The following is a 23786-nucleotide window of genomic DNA, read 5'->3' as shown; positions in this document are numbered from 1 at the left end:
AGCTCAAATCTGCTATTGAGCTCCTTCAGTGAATATTTTATTTTAGTCATTGTGCTTTTTAATTCCAGAATTTCTATCTGTTCTTTCAAATAATTTCAATTTCTTTATTGGCATTATTTGGTGATACATCATTCTCACATTTTCCTTTAGTTCATTGAACATATTTATAATAGATGATTTTAAGACTTTTCATAGTAAGTCCAATGTGTGGACTTTCTCTGGGACAGTTTCTGTTGACTACTTTAATTGCTTGAGTATGGGGAATACTTTTCTGTTTCTTTGTATATCTTACAGTATTCATTTGTTTTAGGGATGGTGTCTTGTTGTGTTGCCCAGGCTAGTCTCAAACTCCTGGGCTCCATGGATCCTATTTCTCACCTCCATCTCCCAAGTAGCTGGGACTGCAGGCACACTTCATGTGTGTGTGCGTGCGTGTGTATGTTTGTATTTGTATTTAGCTCAACATTTTATTTATTTATTTATTTGCATTTTAGGTTTTAGGGTACATGCGCAGAACATGCAAGATAGTTGCATAGGTACACATGTGGCAGTGTGATTTGCTGCCTTCCTGCCCTTCTCCCACATCTGGCATTTCTCCCCATGCTGTCCCTCCCCAGCTCCCACCGCCGCTGTCCCTCCCCTATTCCCCCCAATAGATCCCAATGTGTAGTGCTCCCCTCCCTGTGTCCATGTGTTCTTATTGTTCATCACCCACCTATGAGTGAGAATATGCGGTGTTTCATTTTCTGTTCTTGTGTCAGTTTGCTGAGAATGATGTTCTCCAGATTCATCCATGTCCCTACAAAGGACACGAACTCATCGTTTTTGATTGCTGCATAATATTCCATGGTGTATATGTGCCACATTTTTCCAGTCCAGTCTATCATCGATGGGCATTTGGGTTGGTTCCAGGTCTTTGCTATTGTAAACAGCGCTGCAATGAACATTGGTGTGCATATGTCCTTATAGTAGAACGATTTCTAGTCCTTTGGATATATACCCAGTAATGGGATTGCTGGGTCAAATGGAATTTCTATTTCTAGGTCCTTGAGGAATCGCCACACTGTCTTCCACAATGGTTGAACTAATTTACACTCCCACCAGCAGTGTAAAAGTGTTCCTATTTCTCCACATCCTCTCCAGCATCTGTTGTCTCCAGATTTTTAATGATCACCATTCTAACTGGTGTGAGATGGTATCTCAATGTAGTTTTGATTTGCATTTCTCTGATGACCAGTGATGATGAGCATTTTTTCATCTGTTTGTTGTTAGCTCAACATTTTAAACAATGTAATGTGACAACTCTGGAAACCAGATCCCGCCTCTCAACAGGGTTGATTTTTACTGTTTGTTATTGTAGTTGTTTGTTTAGTGACTTCCCTGAACTAATTGTGTAAAGTCATTATTCTTTTTTACATGTAGCCAATGAAGTCTCTGTTTGGTTAGCTTACCATTCAACTAATTATTGGACAGAGATTTCCTTGTGGGTGTTGCATCAATAACTCTCTTCACCTTTGTCAATAGACTGTGTATGTGTTAGGAGTGTATCTTAAAGGGTCTTGAAGGCAGGTTACAACTAAATGTTAGCCTTTATTGTGTGCCTTTGCATAGCCTCAATTTCATTCAGAGGTGAGTGATTAGGGCCTCCTTAGGTTTTAGGGGGCACCTGCACAGCTCTGCATATGCACATGGTCTTCTAAATTCTCAGGAATATGTCAGAGTTTTACAAAGCCTCCTAGGGACAGCTTATTCTGCAGCCTATCTTTTTAACTTTTTGTCAACCTCTTGTTTGCCCCCACCTGTTATTGCAGCCACAACGTGAAACAGTTGTTGCTCATTATTTTGACCAATGCTCCTAGGCTCTAGTTAGGTGGAATAAAGGTCAGTCCTGCAAGTGGGAGTCTCCAGAGAACTGACAGAGAGATATAAGAGGGACAGTTCTCTGGGGTTGAGATTTTTGGGTACCTCCAAAACTACCACACCCCTGCCCCCGCCTCCCAGCTCCAGTTACTGCTAGGCTGGTAGTTTTTGTAATACCATGATGGTGAAGTTGTTGGCTTTCAGATTTTCATGATACCATGTGGTGAACTTGTTGGCTTTCAGACCTACTGCAAAACTGGGGAGACAGGAATCTGAATACAGCAAGTGAGAATGCTACAAATCTTGTCACTCTTACCAAGATTCTGCCATTTTTCTTGACCAAACACTTCTCAAATTGTTAAGAGGTTTTGGTTAATTTCCAGAGTTCTGAAAAAGTTGATTTCTGACCCTATTTTCCTGTGTTCTTGTTGCTTTCATGGAGGACTGGATGTGTTTTGTCCCATTATTCTTCCTAGGTTTGTTTCACTGCATTCTTGGTATGATATGAATACCTTCTACATCTCCATCTGAATCACAGATACCAGTGTTGCCCGAGACTGGACCAGCAACAGTGAGGCATATTCCTCAGACTAAACCCACCCCTCTGGGTCCATGTCAGTTACTGGGTGTCAAGGTTGAAAAATTCAATCAATGAGCATCACATCCTTAATCCATATTTCATCATCTTGTCCCAAAGTCTAATATGCAGCCACTGTGAAGTGTTTTGCTTATGTCAAAATGCAGTTTTCCAGTGTTCTGACTCTCACTTCTTAATTCCTTATCGTGCTTTATTTTTCTCCCAGCATTTTTCCCTACTGACGTAAATCTAGTCACTCTTTGCCTGCTTCACAACTAGAATGCATGCTTCTTGAAAGCCAGAAGTTTTGTTTTGTTTTACTCAGCAGCCACTATTTAGATGAACTCCTGGCATATAGTACCTGGCTCAGTAAATTATTTGTGAATGTAATGAATAAATTAATCAACTTAATCACCTATTTAGAAAAAAAGTTATTAGTATGACCTGACTTGTTATTTAAAAACAATCCATATTGCTGTGCTGGAATCCTGTAAGCCTTTCAAAAAGCAGACAATTAAAGTACTTGATACACCGGTTCGAGATTTCCGGGGAACAATATATTTACTCATCTGAAGTTTAAAGCCCCTTTACAATTTGGTCTATTTTTTGCCTCTAGGTTTTGGCGTCTCTCCTATTCCTCACAAATTCCCAAAGACATAGTTAACAGTGAATCTAAGATCACATCAGAAAGGTTTTTAGTACTTTTGGATAAAAAGTAGTAAATCAGAGCGCTCAAGGACCAAGCTAATTTAAAGCAACAACTTTTTCGAAAAAGTACCTTCAAAGAAGAGGGAATAGTAAAAGCGTGTACTACAGTGAAACTTCAAATTACATTCATTGTTTAAAAATTATAATTTCAAAAGCATTCTCCATGAATAAGAAGATCTAAGTAAAATAAGAGTTGGATAATTCTTAGTTCTGTCTGTTATCAGTTATCTCATCATGCTCATTGAAGCCTGGTACTTTTTCATCCTTCTGTGTAGGCATAGATTTAAAAGTCCCGTTTACCAGTCACATGTTACCAGGCTGACTCCACCACGGGCTCTCAGCATCTGCAAGTGCACTTAGAGGTTCCTGCCACGCTCTTGGACTTTGTAAACTTCAGTTTTGCTGGATGCTTTTGAAGAGCCCCCCGTGCAGCCATGTGGGATTCTTTAGATACCACACGTCTCCACTGGGAATATATACAGTAGTTGTTAAGTCCAGATTTGGGTTTGAGAATCTCCCAGTCTCTCCAAGACCTATTCCCCATACTGTCTCCAGCCATAGGATTAAAATTACACTGTTCACATGATGGAGCTGTAAACACCAGATTTTTCTCTATTTCTTAAGTAAACTCCAACTTAACAAATCTAATGAGGTATTCCTCCTTTAAAAAACCAAACTGCCGGCTGGGTGCAGTGGCTCATGCCTGTAATCTCAGCACTTTGGGAGGCCAAGGTTGGTGGATTATTTGAGGTCAGGAGTTCGAGATCAGCCTGGCCAACGTGGTAAACCCTGTCTCTACTAAAAATACAAAAATTAGCTGGGTGTGGTGGCAGGTGCCTGTAACCCTAGCTACTCAGGAGGCTGAGGCAGGAGAATAGACTGAACCCCGGAACACAGAGATTGTAGTGAGCTGAGATCATGCCATTGCACTCTAGCCTGGGCAACGGAGACTTTATCTCAAAAAAAACAAACAAAAACCGGACTGCTCTCATAGTGACAATGGAGCTTATGTTGAGAGCATTAAGAGGAATTTATTGAAAATAACACAGTGAAAAATAACACAGTAAAAAATAACATTACAATGAAGTTTATCAGATAATTACATTAAACATGTTTCAGGTTAGGAACAGTGGCTCACACCTCTATTCCCAGCACATTGCAGGGCTGAGGACTGCAGATCGCTTGAGATGAGAAGTTCAAGACCAGCCTGGGCAATGTGGTGAAATCCCTTCTCTACCAAAAAAAAAAAAAAAAAACCAAAACAAATATTAGCCAGCTGTGGTGGCACATACTTGTAGCCTCTGCTACTCAGGAGGCTGAGGTGGGCAGATCTCTTGAACCCAGAAGGTCAAGGCTGCATTGAGCTGTGAGCATGCCACTGCACTCCAGCCCGGACAACAGAGTGAGACCCTGACTAAAAAAAAGTTATTATCATATTAAACATATAGTCCAAGACAAACTATAATGAAGAGTTGTGGTCATCAATCCCTGCTCATCATAGAATCAACTCTGGATTTTGGTGGAGGCTAAGTTAAGTGTCACTGCTTCTGCCTCACCATTTCATTTTATTTTATTTACAGCTTTAACTTATTTGGCCTTGGGAGGTTTAACTGGGAAGAGCTGAAAAGGAAACTAAGCAGATTGAGGTCTCAGCTGTCAGGAAAGGTAGAGTAGTCATGTGCACACAGCAGGCCACTGCTGCACGCAGAAGCTGGGATCTCCTCTTGTTTACATAGAGTTTGCTCAAGCAGTTATGGAGGCCGAGGAGTCCCATGATCTGCTGCCTACATGCTGGAGACTCAGGAGAGTTGATGGTGTAGTTCCAGTTTGAAATGCAAGGCCTGAGAACCAGAACTCATGGTGTAAATACCAGTCCCAGTGCAGGAGAATACCAATATTTCAGCTAGAGAACAGTCAGGCAGAGAAAGTAAATTCTCCTTCCTCAGCTTTTTGTTCTATGTAGGACTCCAATAAATTGGATGAAGTCTACCCACACTGGGGAGAGAAATCTGCTTCACTCAGTCTGCCAATTTAAATGTTAATGTCATCTGAAAACACCCTCATAGACACTCCCAGAATCATGTTTATCTGGGCATCCCACAGCCAAGTCAGGTCGACACAAAAATTAAACACCAAAAATGAGCAAGGAGCCTACTAGCTAAAAATGCAGCTTCAAATCCTTAGGCATGTGCACCGTGACCTCAGGTAAGTTACTTAACCATTCTAAGGCTCCCTTTCCCCCATGTAAAATGGAAATAATGATAGCTCCTTCCTGAGCTTGTTTTTACAATCACATGAGAGAGGGCCAAGTGTGGTGGCTCACACCTGTAATCCCAGCGCTTTGAGAGACCAAGATGGCAGGATCACTTGAGGTCAGGAGTTTGAGACCAGCCTGGGCAACAGAGTGAGACCCCTGTCTCTAAAAATAAAAAATTAAAAAGAATTAGAATCACATGAGATAATGTCTGCAGAGTGCTTAGCAGAGTGCATGGCCCGAGTACTCAGCATTTCTCTCTTTCTAGACATGAAGAAAGGAGACTCTCAATCAGGGAGGTTGGCAGGAAGTTTGAAAAATTCTAAGAAAGTTCAGAAGATTCTATATGACCTTGATGACTAAAATTGTATTTGCTATGGGGGAAGGAAAAGAAGCAAAGGAAAGAGGAGTAACTGAAAGCCTCTTACCTCTCACCAGACTAGGATAACAGGGCACACTAGGTGTGCTTTGAGGTTTCCTGCTGTCAAGGATGCCTGCTTCTGGGGTCTGCAGAGAAACCTGTTAAAATCTGCTCACAGGCTTCTTAAGTTCCTGCCTCTTGAGCACCTCACATGCCATGCTTCCTATGGCAATCTCCATGGCATGTGGCTGCTATGGGAAGAAGCATAGGGTGGGGAGACGAGGGTAATACTAGGGAGAGGGATGAAGCATTGGAAGCTGAGAGGCCTGCCCAGATCCAGAGGGTCATGGAGCTTGCAGTCAGGCTTTGACGGCAACCAAAACGGACTGCTTTCCAGCTGCAGTGGAAAAAGGTGACCGGGCAAGGAGGGTGGGTGAGAAGGTTTAGATAAATGCCTTCCTAGGCAAACTGTATCTTGTTGGTTGGATATTTTTAAATAGGATGATTTACTTTTAGTAAAGCAAAGACAAAACTGAATATAAACTGAGGGACTTCTTTTCGTTTGCAGATGTGAATCAGACACAGTATCATGCCATTTGTTGAATTCTGATTGGGGGCATCTACCCAAATCAGAATTCTACAAGGGGCATGATACTGGGAGGCAAGGAAGTCTCACTTAATGCTAAGGAGAGAAAGAAATTTCAGGGTGGGGCTCATGGACTCCGGGTTTCCTCCTTACAAAGTCATATGGAAAACAGGCACACTTGAAGAGTTATTGTATGTTTACATACAATATAATATAATACATTGTATGTTTACATTTAATATGGCAAGCATTAAAGACTGTGAACATCTACCTCGTGAGAGAGTAACAGAATCCTGCGGTCTTCCCAGAAGTCAGGGAAATGCAAATTGAAGCAATAATGAGATTTCAATTTACATCTATCAGATTGGCAAAAGGTAAAAGAACCAGTAACATCGATTCCTGGCAGGGATGTGAGGAAGAAGAGCAATGTCATAATTGCCAGTGCAAATGTGAGCTGTTACAGCCCGTTGGGAAAGCAATCTGGTAACACCTGCTTAAGACATACATCCTTTAGCCCAAAAACTCTACTTTTGAAAATCTGTTTCAAAGCAATACTCACTCGTGTATAAGGACTTACACGCAAAGGTGCTTACTGCAGAATGGATCATGGTGGGAAAAACCTGGAAACCTAGTAAATGCCCATTAATGGGGGAATGATATATTTATTATCAGACATTCACCCGGTGAAAACTTATGCAAATAAAAAGCAACGAGCAATAAAAAATTAGATCAAAGCCCATAATTATCAACAAGGATGATAACAAAGGATGACAAAACCCTGGAAATAAATAATAGAATAAGAGTGAAGTTTGCAAAGGGAGACCATGAGCCTCAGCAGAACACAGAATGTCAGATGTTGACATCGGGACTTCCTCTCTCCCCGTCGTTGGCTTCTCTTTCAGATAGGCTTTCTCTGCTTAGTGGCAAGATGGGCACCCAGGCATACATTTTCCTCAGAGCTGGTGATTCCAAAGAAAGGGGAGAGCCTTTCTCTGTCACTGTCTTCATCAGTCTCAAAAAGGGAGTCCGACTGGTCCCACGCCAGCTTCACGCCAGCATGCCACATGTCTGCTTCTGTGGCACTCTTGTCCCATGCAGGGCCCCGTGATTGACCACCAGCAGCTATCAGGGAGAAGATGGGAAGTTACCCAACAGGAAAAGTGCTAGGTAGGTTGAAAAAGTAACCCTCTGCAATTTCCATCCAATCTTTCTCTGTGTATATGTTTGTGTAAATATGTTGTAAATGAAAGGATTTTAATATTGAAGGCATTTTCTTATATTATTACAAACTTTTTCATTACCTTCGATGTTTAATAATACTATTTGCAAAGAGAGAGACTCTTATCTTTTGCTTTCCATTTTTCTGCTTTACGGTGATAGTGGCATATCAAGCCAGACATTTTGACTAAAGAGAAGACCCATGCATGAAGAGACAGGCTTTCCTACTAAGAGCCCCATTCAGTGAAGAAGTAAGAAAATTGTCAAGTTACAAGTAAAAGGAGTGGAAGGAGCACTGTTCTCCCTTCTCTGTTTTTGCACTTCTCTATTGGTTTAGTTCCTTCCATGACAAGGAAGGCAGGCAACAGAGTATGTGGAATCCATCAATGAGAGAAATGAGTCAACCCAGTTATGAATCAACTTAGATATAAAATAAAGCAACCCAGATATGAAATGAATCAATCCAGACATGAACCAACCCAGGTATGAATCAACCTGAAGCAATGAGCCAACTCACTAATTCAACCATTAATGTTTCTAGCCCTTTGCTAGATACATTAACACAGCCCCTGCCATTACAGAGGTTAGTTTGTTGTGGATAGACAGAAGACCAAGATTACAGATGTGATGAAGACAACTTCAAAGAGTACTCAGAACTACAGGGGAGAGTGAAAAAGAGGCAGACCTCACTTAGCTGTGGAATCAAGGAAGGCTTCCTGGAAGAAGAGTCCGTTGAACTAATAGCAGAAAGAGAAATGAGCATTGGCTAGGCAAAAGGGTGTGGGAAAGGAGGCTGAGCCCAGGTCAGAAAATGGTGCCCACAAATGCCTTCCCCACCCCCTCCCCCAGAAGGAGAGGACACAGTGTGTTCACAGTATCTAGAGAAGGACACTTCATCTCTCATACAGAGAATGAAATGAAGAGTAGAACCAGATGGGGCTGGATGAGAGTCCATGGGGCCTTAATCACGCAAGACTCTGCAGTGACATGAAGGATTAGGAACTGCTGACTACAGGTGGTAGGAAGCCACTGTAGGATTTTGGACAGAGTAGTCATGTGATTATAAATGAGTTGTTCATAGATCACTGGGTCCATAGGAAGTAGAGGCAACGGAAGGGAGGCAAGATTGGCTGCGGAGAGTCCGCCGTTCGGAAGCAACTGTAACAGAGATGGTGGTGGCCGGGCCTGAGGAGGTGGCCTGGGGACGGGGGAAGTAGGATGTGTGAAGCACTTGGGAGTTGGAAGACCCATTAGACTTGAAGAATGACAGAAGAAAACAGGGATGACTATTAGGTTTTGGCTTGAAGGAAAAAAAAAAAGTGAAGCTGTGATGTCTTTCCTGAACCCCTGGAGGAGAAGCAATTTGGGGGGTAAATGATGAGTTCATTCTGGGACATGGGAAGTTTGAGGGACAAACAAGACACAAAAGTAGAGCCCTTCAGTAGATGGCTAGAGAGATACAGGACAAGTCCGCCAATCATTCCCACGGAGTCTAAACTCCACAGCACCTTTTTCAGAGAGTTTGGGCCTGGATTATGTGGATAGCCGTCATCCATTCACTGGATTCCATGTGTGAAGCACCCTTATGTTTACCAGCTTCATTTTTCTGTTAGCCTCTCGCTCTCACAGTTTCCCAGTGGAGACGAGTTCTCATTGGAAATGTTAGTATTCTTGAAACACAATTTCTTTCTTCAGTGGATTCTGAAAAACTCAGTGGTCAAACAACAAAGTGAGGCTCATTAGGGCTGGAAGGGAAGAAACGAATGCCCTGTCGTGGCAATGGGTTTTGTAATCATTTTCTTCTCCATCAGGAAGGGGTGGCACAAATTTGAAATGATGTGATTTCTCATTCTCCTGATAAAGCTCTGTTAAAGCCAGTCACTAAGTGAATAATAAGAGAAACTCCTGAAGATTAAATGTACCTGACTCTGTTTGATTTTCTGCAAAGCGAGGGTATGGTAGTGTGGTTAAATTCCCAACCCTGCCTTCTTCAACAGGCCATCCTTAAGTCCTTAATTGTGCCTTCGTATATATTTCTGTTTCGGGCCTAATCGCTTAGTTAAGTGTGCCTAACAGCAAACAAACACAACAATTAGCCCCGAGTTCAGAAGTATAAACTCAAACACAGCTGATCACTGAAGAATCGCACACATTTTGTTAGCATCTCCCAATGAAGGAAGCACAAGAAGACACAAGAAAAGAAAAAGCCATAGAGTTGGATGTTAAAGTATCATCAGGTGCTCCATCTACACATGTGTGATAGAATATGGTTACATATGTATCCTAATACAGTGTGGTCTCTAACAGGGGGAGGTTAAATATGAAATCACCCAATATCCTGTCAGTCCTGTCTCCCAAACATCTCAAATTCTTCTCCTCTCCGTCCATACATACCACCCCTCCTGTAGGGCTGGATGTGCACTCATTAGAAGGAGAATCCCAGTCCTTTGAGACACTGGATCTGCCTTTCTTGTTTGTTATGACTCTGGTCCTCTTTCCAGACCCAGGAAGTCTAGTTTTACTGGCATTTTAAACACCTAAGACTCAGGCCACGAAATACACTGGCATATAAGTGTGAGCTTCAAAAGTGAAAGATTTTCTCATTGTGTAGTGTGAAAGGGCATTGAAATCCTACAAAACTACTTGGTACTGGAAGGAACATCAATGACAGAGAACTAGGGTTTGGGGTGCCCGTCTTGGCTCCCCTCTCACCATTTCAACTACTAATAGACAGCGGAAATAGACCATAGGAAAACTTAAAAATGCCATCCTTCAGCCTCCCTCTTTCAGTGCATTGCAAGGATCTCATGCTCCTTGTTCTCATACTGCTCTCTGTGTGCCCCACAAAATTCTGTCTCCTTGGTTGGACCTCGTGCCTGGAACCTCCTTATGTCTCTTCTCTGTCAAAACAGCACCTTGCCCTCAGGTATTTGTGCAAGGAAAGGAGTCAGATACACTCATTCATATCACAGGGCCCTGTCTCCAAAGTAATAATCCTTCAGGAGTAAAACTACAGATTTCCTGAAAAGAAAGGAAGAGAAATATTCTGAATCCAGTGTCTTCCTAATACCACTAGGCACAAATTAACGACGTGGTCACCAATCTGCCCTTGTTTAACGGTGTTTCTGTGGCAAGATCTGGGTTAGACATACTTCTTTTCTCCAGCTCCTTGTTTGAAACCAGTACACATTCTGATCGAGGGCAGATAATTCTTCCTCCGAATAAACCGTTTCCCCTGAAGAAATTGGCTGGATGGTATAGTACTGGTTGATGAACCAGAAAACCTAACCTCTGTTCCCTCCATCGACATTTCCCAACGACGTCACCTCGGGCAAGCCACTTAACCTTTCTGAGGACCAACTTCCTAAAGTCAAATGGGATAATAATCTCTCATCGACATCCTTGCAACTGGTTATTTTAAAGAACTGAGAAAATGAATGTGAATTGGCCTTCAGATCCGTAAAATGTACACAGCATTATTCCTGAACGTGACTGCTTCCCTTACCCGGTCTAGTGATTTTAAACACATAGTACCAGATCTTCCTATATTGTTGCAATATGGAAGGAAACAGCTGCTAGTCAAAGCCAATTTTAGAAACCTGCATTTTTGCAAAAGGAAGAGTCAACTTTCATCATAACAAACGTCGGCACGGGATGGTTACTGCCAGAAAACAATGTAGAGAAGGTCCAGCAGGTGTCAGCAGAGAACCAACTTTCAGTACCAAGTGGGCTCCTCCAGGGAGGGAGATGCCTGGGCCTGGTGGGCTGGGACAGGGCTGGGGGGAGTCCGTCATTAAATTCAGGGCTGTCCCAGTTCTGGTGGGTGCTGGTGGGCAGATTGGGACCACTGAGATGGGGCAACACCACTTCGGCTTTATCTACAAAGTCCCCCTCATTGGCTCCAGGATCCTCTCCCTTCAGAAGATCCCTTCCCATGTCTGCTATTTAGTCTGGGCCTGAGTCCCTCTTCCGGCCTTAGAACCTGTGCTCTAACTTGAAAACCTGTCTCAAAGGGAAGAAGACTTGTTTGTTTAGAGAAATACTGCTTTGGGAACGCCTTTCATCCCTCCCTGATTGGGATATATGATTTTCACCTACTCTTCCTTCTCCTACCTTAACAACCAGCCATTTGGATTCAATAATTCAGCCAACAAATCCAGCTTCTACAAGGTGAGTGGCTAATGTATTGGCAGTGGGAGAGCACTGTTTAAAGCTACTAAATAGAAGTCCATGCAGTGAAGTATTTAAGCTCATATATGCTACAGATGGTCTCTCATATTTTACTTTTATGATTTCATTGCAAACATATATGAGCCTGTTATAATGTGCCATGCTGAAATGGGTCCTGCCGTATTTTATAAGACTTGGGGTCTTTCTTGGCTGGATGTAGAGAGGATGACTTGGAGGGGCAGAGAAGCAGCTCTTTGAAACAGGAGCAAATCCCAAACTGCCTGCCTTCCTTCTCCCTACATATCTAAGATTCCCAGAGTGTGTGTGTGTGTGTGTGTGTGTGTGTGTGTGTGTGAGAGAGAGAGAGAGAGAGAGAGAGGTACATGTATATAAAGTGGTATATCTTAGTAATGAGGGAAGAAAAATATGTGAGAAGCCCTGTGAGAGGAAAGGGCAAATGGGATCATCGCCAAAAGGCTGTCTGAGGCTTTGGAGCAAGACCTATGGCTGAAGTTCAAGGGAGGGGCCACAGCCAAATGAAGGGCTGGCCACCTGCAAGTCTGCCACATCTGGGAAGTGGATAAAAGGAAAAGAATAAATCAAATAGCTATGGATGCTTGCCGTCCTTTGCATTATTTGCTTTTCCCACCCCATAGCAAAGTCCAACTCTTCTCAACTCAGAAATTCTGGAATAACTCGAAGGTCTCCAAGAAAACAGAGTTGTGTCCTACTTAGAATAGGCCAAAGTATGTGTGTGTGGGTGGGGGGTATGTCTATAAGGGGTCATTAGGATCCTAATCTCTAGTATCTGGCACCCACAAAGAACAGAACTCCCATATCCACCACTAAGTATGACTCCTGGGCCCAGTGGTCCATAAATCTCCAGCTGGCGGAAAGACAGGCACAACATACACAGATTCCTACATTACTGCAAATTTCTCGAATTCTCAAGTACTTGGATAAGCTGTGTTTCTTTTTCTTTCTGGTTGTAAATATTTAATTATTTCCACCCCTTTTTTTGAAGCCAGTAGGTATAATGTTTGCAAGAACATTTGAAATTAAGGAGAAAGGTGTCCCCAAGTCCACAGAGCAACTGCCTTGCACATTGTTTTTCCCAGAATGTACAAGAAAAAGCAAAACAGAGAGCAGATATAGCCAGTTCAAGGTCTTGCAGAGTTATAATATGAAAGGTCCAACATTCACTATAATTGATCTATGCTAAGTGTGGAACTGCGTCTCTTGTTTTGGGACAAAAATCTGCACTGGTGATTTAAATATGGAGGCTTCAAAGACAGGGAGAACCCAAGGATGGTGAAACCCATCTCTTGCCTCAGTCATTGCATAAGGTCCCTTTTGAATCCTAAATCCCCGTAAGCTATATTGTTAAATTGTAAAACGAACTTTCTCTGATCTTACCTATTCCCAGTATGGTGAGATCTCTTTGGCTGCGTTTGACTAGGAAAAATGAAGGGCTGAGTTGAAAGCATTAAAGACAGTAGTCAGAATGATCAGAAAACCCAGCCAATGCAGCATTTTCCACAAAATGAGGCCACCGTTAGCGTCTCCGCTGTGTAGACCAAGCTCAAGTTAATTCCGTTTAGCCAGGCCTTTTTCTTTCCTCCTAGAGCCTCAACCCCAATGGCTACCAGGACCTGGGGAGCTCGCCTCTGCCCTTAGGACCTCCCTGCCCGGCTCAATAGCTCTGGGCCAGTTCATTTTGCCACAGCCCGGAGCCGCTCGGAAAGCAAAGATTAAAGGGGAAAGTCGCAGCTGTATATTTATATTTTCATTGCTAGAAGGGAATTGATTTCCGCGCATTTATTTTGGTAGTTGTAATACACAAGGGCGGATTTGCGTCACCCGAGCAACTTGCCGGTGGAGATAAAGTTGCACAAATATTGAAAGGGGAAGTGCTAGGAGTCATTATAGAGTTTTTCTCCGGAAGAAATAAGGATTTCTGCAGTATCCTAAAATACTAAGGCCGCTTCTATTTTGAGACCAATCTCGCAGGCACATCCGCTCATTTAGTCCGAGTTTGAGCCCATCAAAAACAGGAGATGACCTGAACTCCAGCGAGCCCAGGGTTTCCTGCTGCTTTCTTTATTCTGAAGTGTGGGGAGTAAGAAGGGCGGGAGTCTGCGGGCTCAGAACTGGGCGAGGGGCCTGAAGGGGCCAGGCTTGGGCCTGGGGAAGGGGTAGAGGGGGCGACGGGGGTCGCTCCAAAGACTTGTTTTTCGCGTTTGCCTCCGGGAGCTGGAATTAAGGCCTCAGATGGCGCCGAGGCGGTTGCGAGGAAGCCGAGGGCCTGGGAGAGCAAGGGGTGCGCTGGCGAAGTTGCAACTTGCAATCCAGCAGCTGGCCTGGTGGAGAAAGGGAGGCTCGCGACGCGAAGAGTCGGCGGCCCTCAGGGCCTCGCCTTCGCCACATCTACCCAAAGCTCCGGGCCTTGAATCTCGGCAGGTGCGAGTTGTGGGCACCTCAGGGAACCCCGAGGTCCCGCGTTCCCCCGGGGTCTGCATCCGGTGCCCAACCGAGAGTTTCGCAAATCTTGGAAAGGATGAAAGCGGGTAGGGGAGCCTTATTTCTTAGAGAGAAGGTGAGGGCGCGCGGCGCCGCCTCCGGTAAGGAGTAAAGGCACCTCTTTCACAACTGTGAGTTTGGGCTTAGGCCGATGTCTAAATGTTTGCAGTCAAATTAGAATCGCAATCAAGCTGGAAGTGGCACTAGAAAAGAAAGCGCTCATGGCCTCCCCTACGCACACTCCCACCGAAGGCTCGCCAGAACCCTCAGCCAGCGCCTCAAGTACCTTTATACTTCTTGCTCCGTTACCTTCAGCTTGACCCAAAAGCACTGGTCTTATTATGCCTCTCGCCCCAGGTGCCTCTACCCTCACCCAAACATACCCATCTATCTTTGGAAATAACACCTCTTTCCTGGCTGCGTGGAGCAGGGGAAGAAAACCTTTCAGTAACAGAGAGCTGGAGAGCGGGAGAGCTGGGGGCTGGAGGAGGAGGAGAGAGACAGAGAGGGAAAGATCTCAGTGCTGGCAGATCGGAAGTGATTGATAATTTTCCAGAAAAAAGTCAAAAGCTTAAAAGGATAGCATCTGCATCAAGGGGCTAGAGAAGCCACCAGAAATTAATTTTCTAAGCCCAAATCCCGAACTCGAGATAGGCATGGCAAGTTCAGTTGCCTTTCCGGGTTTATTTGGTGAGGAGCCTTAGTGCTGAAGGGAAATAAAAATGCCACAGAATCTCTGTTAGGAGATGCTTATTAGGGCAATCGAAAACAAAAGATTTCGTGGTTTCATTATTGCTATTATTTTATTTTCTTCCTGAAAATGTGCAAGAACAGCTCATCCGGGTGGCCTGTGGTTTCTTTGGGAGAGGGGTGGGGAAATCCACTCTGACTGTAATTTAAAAGAGAACGAATTCTTAAAATAGAGATGTTGATGTTGCACAAACCCCTACTACCACCGCCCTGTGTTCTAAGACCCAAGGCACGAATGGAAGACGTTGACCACCACTGCAGCTCCTCCTGCTACCAGGCTCAAGGGGTTCCTGGGGAAACTGTCACAGAATTGAAAGCAGTATTGAACCCCACGGAAATCTGCTCTTGTGGGCACTTGCAAAACAACGAACCCCACGTGATCCGGAGATGTGGCGGAGGAGGGAGGCTAACATTTTCTACAACGTGCAGCAAAGGAGGGAACGCGCGTGCCCCTCTCCCGGGTTTCGGGGGGCAGCCTGTTTTGTAGTGTCTGAGGGAAAGGTTCGGCTAGGTCTAAGGGAGACGTTTGGAGCCATCCATCTTATTTTGTTTGAAAAGTCACTCGTTCAAGTTGTCACCGTGTGACAGCTCAGAAGAAAACTAATTTGCGGCCGCCCCTCCTCCTCGCTTTGCCGAGGATCTCCTGGGAGGCACGGGGCGGACACGGTGCTGAGTTGGGCCGGGACTCAGGGCCGCAGCATTCGGGCAGGGGCCCAGGAAAGATGGAGGGCTTTGCCGAGGACACAGACTCCTGTAATAAAAGCAGAATAAGGCCAAGAGGAGGAAAGCGAAGGGGCCAAAAGCGCGCTCCGCTCTCCACCGGGAGGCGGGCTTTGCATCGCCCTGAAGCCTGAGATAACAGTGCCTTCCCCACTCCCCGCATTCGCCCCGGGCGACAAGCACTTCAGGAAAGCTCCTGTGACCAGCTCTCTTTGCCCCATGGCGGTTTGAAGCTGCAGAAGTCAGAAGACAGCCCTCCGGAGTGGCTGCCTGGCCCCTGCGCAGAGGAGCAAGACGCGCTGCGCTGTGCCCTGTTAAGTCCACGCGGCCACAGCCAACACTTTGGCGTGGTCGGGGCGTGGCTCGGGCCCGGCCACGCCCCTCGCTCCTAATTCTCCTCCACTCCCGGCTCCCATTGGTCACGAGGATGGCCAATGAGCGCTCGGATCGAGGTCCTACCCCGGGCCTGACTCGAAAGCTCCTGCCAAAACTTTGGGAGTTTTTAGAGACGAGTTTTTTTTTTTTCTATTATTTCTCTCCCCCCCACCCCCCAACTAACGGATTATTATTGTTGTTGTTTTAAATTTAGCTCTCAGGGCTTAGCTGTTTGGGTTTTCTTGCGGTGTCCGGCTCCCGGCTCCCCGGCTCCCCGCCCGCCCTGCGGCCCCAGCACCCCGCGCTAGCCTCAGCCCGAGAGCAGTGAGTGCGGGCGCCGCGCCGCCTTTAGAGCGAGGCCGGGGAGCCAGGCGGTGAGCGGCCGAGATCCGGCCCTTGCCTGCTCCCTCGGTGGCGCTCGGGCTCCCGGCCTCTCGTCTCCAGTGCGGGCGGAGAAGCGAAAGCGGATCGTCCTCGGCTGCGGCCGCTTCTCCCGGGCTCGCGCGCCCCCTCCCCGCGCGCCCACCCACCCACCCACCCGGTTCCGCCGGACTGCGGCAGCCGCGCGGCTCACCCCGCCAGGATGTTCGCAGCCGGGCTGGCTCCCTTCTACGCCTCCAACTTCAGCCTCTGGTCGGCCGCCTACTGCTCCTCGGCCGGCCCAGGCGGCTGCTCCTTCCCCTTAGACCCCGCCGCCGCCAAGAAGCCCTCCTTCTGCATCGCAGACATTCTGCACGCCGGCCTGGGGGAGCCCGGGGCGGCCCCGGAGGGCCTGGCAGGGGCCTCGGCCGCCGCCCTCACCGCGCACTTGGGCTCGGTTCACCCGCACGCCTCTTTCCAAGCGGCCGCCAGATCCCCGCTTCGACCCACGCCAGTGGTGGCGCCCTCCGAAGTCCCGGCTGCCTTCCCCCAGCGGCTGTCTCCGCTCTCCGCCGCCTACCACCACCATCACCCGCAGCAACAGCCGCAGCAGCAACAGCCGCAGCAGCAACAGCCCCCGCCTCCGCCCCGGGCCAGCGCCCTGCAGCCCCCGGCCTCGGGGACGCGAGTGGTCCCGAACCCCCACCACAGCGGCTCGGCCCCGGGCCCCTCCAGCAAAGACCTCAAATTTGGAATTGACCGCATTTTATCTGCAGAATTTGACCCCAAAGTCAAAGAAGGCAATACGCTGAGAGGTAGGTCTTGGGCGGGAGAGACTGCAGGCCTCTGACCACGGCCCTGACACACTCCCCTGACCCCGGGCTGGCTTAGGGTGACTTTGAGTGTTTTTGCAATTAAGGACAAACGAGTACAATGGGAGAGAAGAAAACAAATTGTAAGAAAACTACAGAACATGAGGTCTAAAACTCACCTGCTCTATGTAAAACAAAAAATGACGCCCGGGATGCTTTAAAAACACGTCTTAGAATGAATATTTATAAAAATGGTTGGTGTAATTATCAGCTAAAATGATTATGATCCCTTTAATAATGTAACTAGATGCAGAATTATATTTTCTGACAGGTAAAGCATTTTTGGGAAACACTTTCCCATATCTAATTTCTAGTAAAAATTTCACCCTAATTTCTAGTAAAAATGTAAATAAAAAACAACCGCCTAGATGAGCAGGCAGAGTGGGGCCTCCTTTCGGGGAAGGTTTTGGGTCTGTGGAATTCTTGGAAAGCACGTGGAAGTGCGGCCGTAAGCCTAGTTATGTGAAGCCTTTGCTTGTTATATGCATGCATGTGGACGTGAGGGACACACAGGAACTTTTCCTGCGTCGCCCCTTGGCAACTGTTGGGAGAGAGAGGTTTCAGCTCGGAGACGAGTTCTTCGGTGACTTCGCTCTAGAAAAGCAAATCCAGGGCAAGGGGAAAGGGAGGAACAAATCAGCGCAGAGTCTGAGTGTGCCGGAGAAGTAACCTGCTCTCCTCCCTCGTCCCCAGATCTCACCTCCCTGCTAACCAGCGGGCGGCCCGCAGGGGTGCACCTCCCAGGCCTGCAGTCCTCCGCCGGCCAGTTCTTCGCTTCTCTAGATCCCATTAATGAGGCTTCTGCCATCCTGAGTCCCTTAAGCTCGAACCCAAGAAATTCAGTTCAGCATCAGTTCCAAGACACGTTTCCAGGTACGGAAAAACTCCAGAGTACTGCCTAACGGGCGGGCCTACTGACAGAAATCTCAGGACTGACGCGTCCGGGGGCGGCCGCGTTGTCACAATCTCGAAGTTGGGGCGGGAGGTTAAGGAGTCGGGAGTGAGAAACCGAAAGATTTCTCAGCGAGCTAGCGCTTGCTTCGGATGGTTCCCCCGAGAAAAGGGGTAGGGGCACCTGAGAGCCCAGAAAGTGTGTGCGTGGACTTGTGGGGTAGGGGGGCTTTCTTGAAGCCTTTTCACCCCAGAGTGTGGCTTGAAAAATGCAGCATCGATGTTGCTTATTAACATACGCACATTTTGGGATGACCGCAAACACTTGTGCTTGGTGAGCTTACGACTGGGTGCCTGGGCACATGCGGGAATAAGCACACACACGCACACACGCACACACACACACGCACACACACACACACGCACGCACGCACGCGATGATTCAGAGCTGTCATCATTCAGGCCCGAGGGACATTTTTGTGTACACTTCCTAGGCCTGATGGCCACGTATGAGGTTTATGTTTTTCCCTTGGAATTAACGGACAAGCCGCCAGGCTTCTCCACTCCACGCTCGCTTTAGGTCTTCCCACTGTCGCCTTAAGAGCTGTAAAATTCCTCTTTAGAGGGGCCATTCGGTGTGTGCATGAAGGGCTTTCTGAATGAGGGTGGAATCAACAGTTAACACCAAACGGTTTCAAGACTTACGGGACCTCCAGGCCTTGGACCGGTCACTGAACGGCCCTCTTGTCTTTCTTCCCTCGCGCTCCCACCCTGTGGCAGGTCCCTATGCTGTGCTCACTAAGGACACCATGCCGCAGACGTACAAGAGGAAGCGCTCATGGTCACGGGCTGTCTTCTCCAACCTGCAGAGGAAAGGCCTGGAGAAAAGGTTTGAGATTCAGAAATACGTGACCAAGCCAGATCGAAAGCAGCTGGCGGCGATGCTGGGCCTCACCGACGCACAGGTAAGGCAGCTCGGGCTCCAGGGCATAGCGCCCTCGGGCGGGCAGCAGCGCGGCCTAGTCCCATAGGCCTCCTCCACCCTGGCCCACTGGCCTCCTGCGGTAGAAACGCAGGGTCTTGAATTTCAAGAGGCTTTGGGGACTAGACAACTTGAGGGTGGAGAAGGGGTGAGGGAAAAGGATGGAGAGAAGAGCTCATCCCCAAGATGCATGTCCACAAGCGCTGCATGTTTATTTTGGCCAACAGGCTAAAGAACCACTGAGAAAGCAAAAGGGCCGCTGGAAATAACATTGACCTACTCAACTGTAGTGCAATTCGCTGTAGGAGGCAGTTTATTTCAGAAAAGATAAAAACCCAAAGGCAAGAGATTGTTGTTGAGTTTTTTTCCCTCTCACCCTCCCCCCTCCTCCTCCTCCTGCTGCTGCTGCTGGATTGTGAAATCCCCAGTTGTGAGGAAGTGAAAATATCATTTCAAACGGAATTAGTTAGCTCCAGGAGGGCAAGGAGTCCGCTTGAAGTGGCCACATATTCCAAGGCTTAGGCTCTGAAGAAAATCTGGAGGGAGGGAAGAGGTGAGGGAAAGAAAGAAAGAAAAATGATTTTCTTAGAATACCCAAGAGCGTTTCAGCAGGTTCTGCCTACTTGAATTTTTTCAAGACAACAGGAAAGTGCCTGAATCACTTTTCTTTTTCTTTTTCTTTAAGACCTGGGCTTTTTCTTTTCTTTTCAAGCTTTGACTTTGGAAGAGTCACTCTTGTGCACCCTGTAGTGCTGGCTGTGACTCCTGGGGTGCAGACTGTCCCCAGAAGGGCAGCAGCCAGAGGCTTCCTTTTCTTAGCTCCTTGGTCCTTCAACTGCTGTCTCTGTGTCTTTCTGTCCTACATTACACAACTCTTCTCTCCAGTGCTCTCTCTCTCTCTCTCTCTCTCTCTCACACACACACACACACACACACACTGGAGGAGTCCAGCCATTTTCCACCAGCTGTGGATGTTATTTTTAAAGGGGAAACTGGAACTCGTGTGGACGCGTTGACTCCCCCCTGGGATCGTACGTGTCTGTGTAGATTCTCTGCCCCATTTCTATCCCCTTCCTTCACTTTGCACACATTTAATTCCGGTGTTTTCTGAGCCCCAGGAGAATTAGTTTATCTTTAACAGGGGCAGGGTCTTTATCAGCTTTTGCATACAAACACACCAAGGAAACACTTTCTTACTGAAAGCCCAAGAGTGCCCCCACCCTGCGGGGATTAACACTTTAAAACTCCTTTTTCCTTTCTGCTTCCCAAGTTCTTTTTAAAAAAAGAAGAAGAAGAAAAAAAAAACATATTGCTTTTGTAGGGACTTGCTTTGGGTAGTGGCAGTAGAGGAGAGGGCTAACTTAGAACAGGAATTCTTAACCCTAGCTCACCAAACCCTTGACATTGGGAGCAAAATCTTGGGTATATGTGTATTTTTTTTTTCTGGTCCAGGAGTCCATAACTTTAATCAGATTCTCATGGGAGTCCTGACAGAAAAAAAAAAAAAAGCGTGGATTTAGAGTACAGACAGAGTATGTTGGGGGTTGGGTGCAGGAGTCTGCCTTTCCAACAGTTACCCAGGTCATTTTAGTCCTGGGGTCTGAGGGCTGCATTTTGAAAACGGTCTTAGTGGGTTCCCCAGGCCAGGATTCCTGGCTTCCTGTGTTCCCCTGTGCTGCTCCTTGGCACCTGCGCCTACCACAGTGCCTGGTCCTTGGTAGGGTTGCCAGGTAAGCGTTGCTTTCTCACCCGGGGAGGTGGCTTTTGTATGCAAGCGAGTCGGATCGGAATGGACCTGTGTCTCATCTCTGTGTCTCTTTTTGTCTCCCCGTTTGGCGCGGCGCAGGTGAAGGTATGGTTCCAGAACCGCCGGATGAAGTGGCGGCATTCCAAGGAGGCCCAGGCCCAAAAGGACAAGGACAAGGAGGCTGGCGAGAAGCCATCAGGTGGAGCCCCAGCTGCGGATGGCGAGCAGGACGAGAGGAGCCCCAGCCGCTCCGAAGGCGAGGCTGAGAGCGAGAGCAGCGACTCCGAGTCACTGGACATGGCCCCCAGCGACACTGAGCGGACTGAGGGGGCTGAGCGTTCTCTGCACCAAACAACAGTTATTAAGGCCCCGGTTACTGGCGCTCTCATCACCGCCAGCAATGGTGGGAGTGGTGGGAGCGGCGGCAGCGGCAGTTTCAGCTTCAGCAGCGCCAGCAGCCTTAGTGGCAGCAGCACCGGGGCCGGTTGCGCCAGCAGCCTTGGCGGCAGCGGCACCTCGGAGCTTCTCCCTGTGCCACAGCCCACAACCAGCAGCGCTCCCAAAAGCCCCGAGCCAGCCCCAGGCGCGCTTGGCGGCTTATAGACTGGACAGGGAGGATGGGATCCGGGCCTTGCCTGTAGTCACCCAGCCACCGGCTGGGTTTTGTGCTGAGTGTGAGTGTTGGCGACTTGGCAGGGCAGGAGACGCAGCGTGGAGTATATACCTCCCGACATTCACGCGTCCCCTCACAAGGCTCCGGCAGGCTGCAGCGGACACTGCCCAGAGCAGAGGGGAGTTTTGGTGTCCCCCTAGCCAGCAAAACACTTCTCTCCGGAAGCAAGCTGGTTAAACTGTGAAGTGTTTGACTAAACTGTTCCTCTGACTCGCCCCGGGGTCATGGCTCCAAGGCACTTAAGACGCCTTAAACTTGTAAATAAAAAGTTTACTACGGTTTGTAAAGGCCTTTGGCTTGCTGGGGGTTGTTAAGGCCCAAGTTCTCCAACCGGACCTTGTTCCCCTGGGCAATGCAGAATGTAGCAACTGAAGGTGGGAGGCTGCAGTTTCAGGGAAAGTGGCTCAACCTCAGAGCCATCTTGCTACAGACATCAGAGATGGGAATCTGGGCTTGGAGGCTTCCAGTTAAGAGGTTTCCAGTGCCAAATGCCCTCTGAGAACCTGAGTAGCCTGAGAATGGAGCAGGCCATAGAAACTGTTAGGCCAGGGCAACAGATGGTTTCCCCATCCAGAGTATGGATGAAATGAGTGTGCCCTCCTAGAGTATGCAGAGTTGGAATGGAGAAGGCAGTGCTGCCAGGCGGGGTCAAGGTAGGCACAGCTGTACTCACTAGGTGGACGTGAAGCTCCTGCCCAGAGGCCATGGGGCTCTCCCTGTACAAACTTTCCCTTGCTCCAGGATGGGGTAGAGGCACTGGACAGATGCGTAATGTTGCGGAAGAAAGGACAGACATGCCACAGTGGTTAGGGCTGGAAGCTTGAGTGCCAGGGGCCTGGTTGTAAAGATGTCAAACAAAGGGGTGACCTTCTTCAAGGTTAAGCAGAGGCACAGCCAAAATCAGAATTTAGATTTCCCTGGCCTACATGTGGTCACAGATGGAACTATGAAATTGCATCCCCCATTTACTCATGCTCACAAAAATCTTTCTTTGCAGTTTGGCCACTGGAGGTGCCTAGATGAGTTGTTTCTCCTCAATGCTGCCGAAAGTCTTAAAGCAGTTTCCCCATCCCACTGCAGCTGGAAAATAGATAGTAACCTTGACACTGCTACTAGGATGGGCAATTCAAAGTTTTTGTTTGTTTCTTTGAAAGCTGAAGGGCTAAACCTCTCTCCAAGACCTGTCCTCCCCCTTGTAACTATGAAATGTCCAGAGTTGGTAAAAGCTCTTTGTGGAGATTTTGTAACAAATAGATTTCCTTGGGAAATCCTGACCAACCTCACTGCCAATCTTGCAGACCTTGTGTCTGCAAGGACATAAGATCTTTTGCAGACCCAGCATCCAGGTGGGCTAGCCAGTACTCCGAAAGAGTTTAGGAGAAATGCTGAGATCCAAGAGCCTAGGACACACCTCAGTCCCCCGGCAAGAGTGGGAAAGTTCCCAGAGGTCCTCGGTCTTGCTTATCACCTCCACTTTTAGGCATTCCCCTGGAGCTCATTTGAGGATCTCCATTTTCTAGACTTTTCCACCCAGGGATGAAATAGAGGTGGCAGACTGAGCCTTCTTTTGCTTGCATAGCTAGATACACAAGCAAATCCCAGAGCCAACACATGGATGCACAGGTGATCATTTCCGGACTTAGCCAACCTCCTCAGTCACCAAATCGAGATGAGTCAAGAGCAGTGAGAATGGGGTGGGGCGGAGTGAACAGAGTTGCACAATTTAGCGAAGAGAAAAGAAAGAGCATACCGCAAGGACCCCCATCTTCAACAGGAACACGAACTACCTGTTATCCCTAATTGTGCCTAGAGGGTTGCCAGGCCAGGGTAACCTCCCTACCTGCCCTGGGTCCCAGCCAGGGCTGGAATAGTTTCTTCAAGCTTTCCAGAGGCTGTGCTACCAAACTGCAGGATTCCCTCTGTACCTCAGTTTTGGCTGCATTATCGAGATCCATTTCCCCTGACCCCAAATCTTGAAATTGGGGAACCAGGTTATCCCAAGCACATTGAATTTTGAGGCACTTCTATCCTGTTCTGGCGTTAAGGAGAATAATGTGCCGGCACACACCCTTAGCTGAGGAGCAGAGCCTAGGGAAGAGAGATGGGGAGGGTGGGTGCTTTCTGCAAACCGCACCTACCCGGGCCACTCGCCGGGCCCTGAT

The 23786-nt window shown here is 47.5% G+C and overlaps 1 protein-coding gene and 1 long non-coding RNA gene across 2 annotated transcripts; one reads left to right on the top strand and one right to left on the bottom strand.

Annotated features, from left to right (window-relative positions):
• Positions 1 to 3148: 3148 nt before the first annotated feature.
• On the bottom strand, positions 3149 to 16972 carry LOC144580347 (uncharacterized). The gene is made up of 2 exons (XR_013529683.1): positions 16674 to 16972; positions 3149 to 15755 (listed from the first exon to the last, which is right to left on the bottom strand). It is a non-coding gene; the product is annotated as an uncharacterized LOC144580347 (long non-coding RNA).
• On the top strand, positions 16319 to 21905 carry HLX (H2.0 like homeobox). The gene is made up of 4 exons (XM_002760495.7): positions 16319 to 17274; positions 18025 to 18204; positions 19003 to 19187; positions 21051 to 21905. Exons 1-4 carry the CDS (start codon positions 16683 to 16685, stop codon positions 21552 to 21554), a joined length of 1461 nt encoding a protein of 486 aa, XP_002760541.1. The 5' UTR covers positions 16319 to 16682; the 3' UTR covers positions 21555 to 21905.
• Positions 21906 to 23786: the final 1881 nt, after the last annotated feature.

The sequence above is a fragment of the Callithrix jacchus genome, chromosome 19 (genome assembly GCF_049354715.1).
Source record: "Callithrix jacchus isolate 240 chromosome 19, calJac240_pri, whole genome shotgun sequence".
NCBI classification, from domain to species: domain Eukaryota; kingdom Metazoa; phylum Chordata; class Mammalia; order Primates; family Cebidae; genus Callithrix; species Callithrix jacchus.
Note: the sequence above shows the minus strand (reverse complement) of the source record. Positions and strands in the feature narration are given on the sequence as shown.

Coding starts and splice junctions, on each gene's coding strand:
- HLX (XM_002760495.7), top strand. CDS start 16,683: ATGTTCGCAGCCGGGCTGGCTCCCTTCTACGCCTCCAACTTCAGCCTC. Junction 17,275..18,024: donor AGAAGGCAATACGCTGAGAG/GTAGGTCTTGGG, acceptor CCTCGTCCCCAG/ATCTCACCTCCCTGCTAACC. Junction 19,188..21,050: donor TGGGCCTCACCGACGCACAG/GTAAGGCAGCTC, acceptor GGCGCGGCGCAG/GTGAAGGTATGGTTCCAGAA.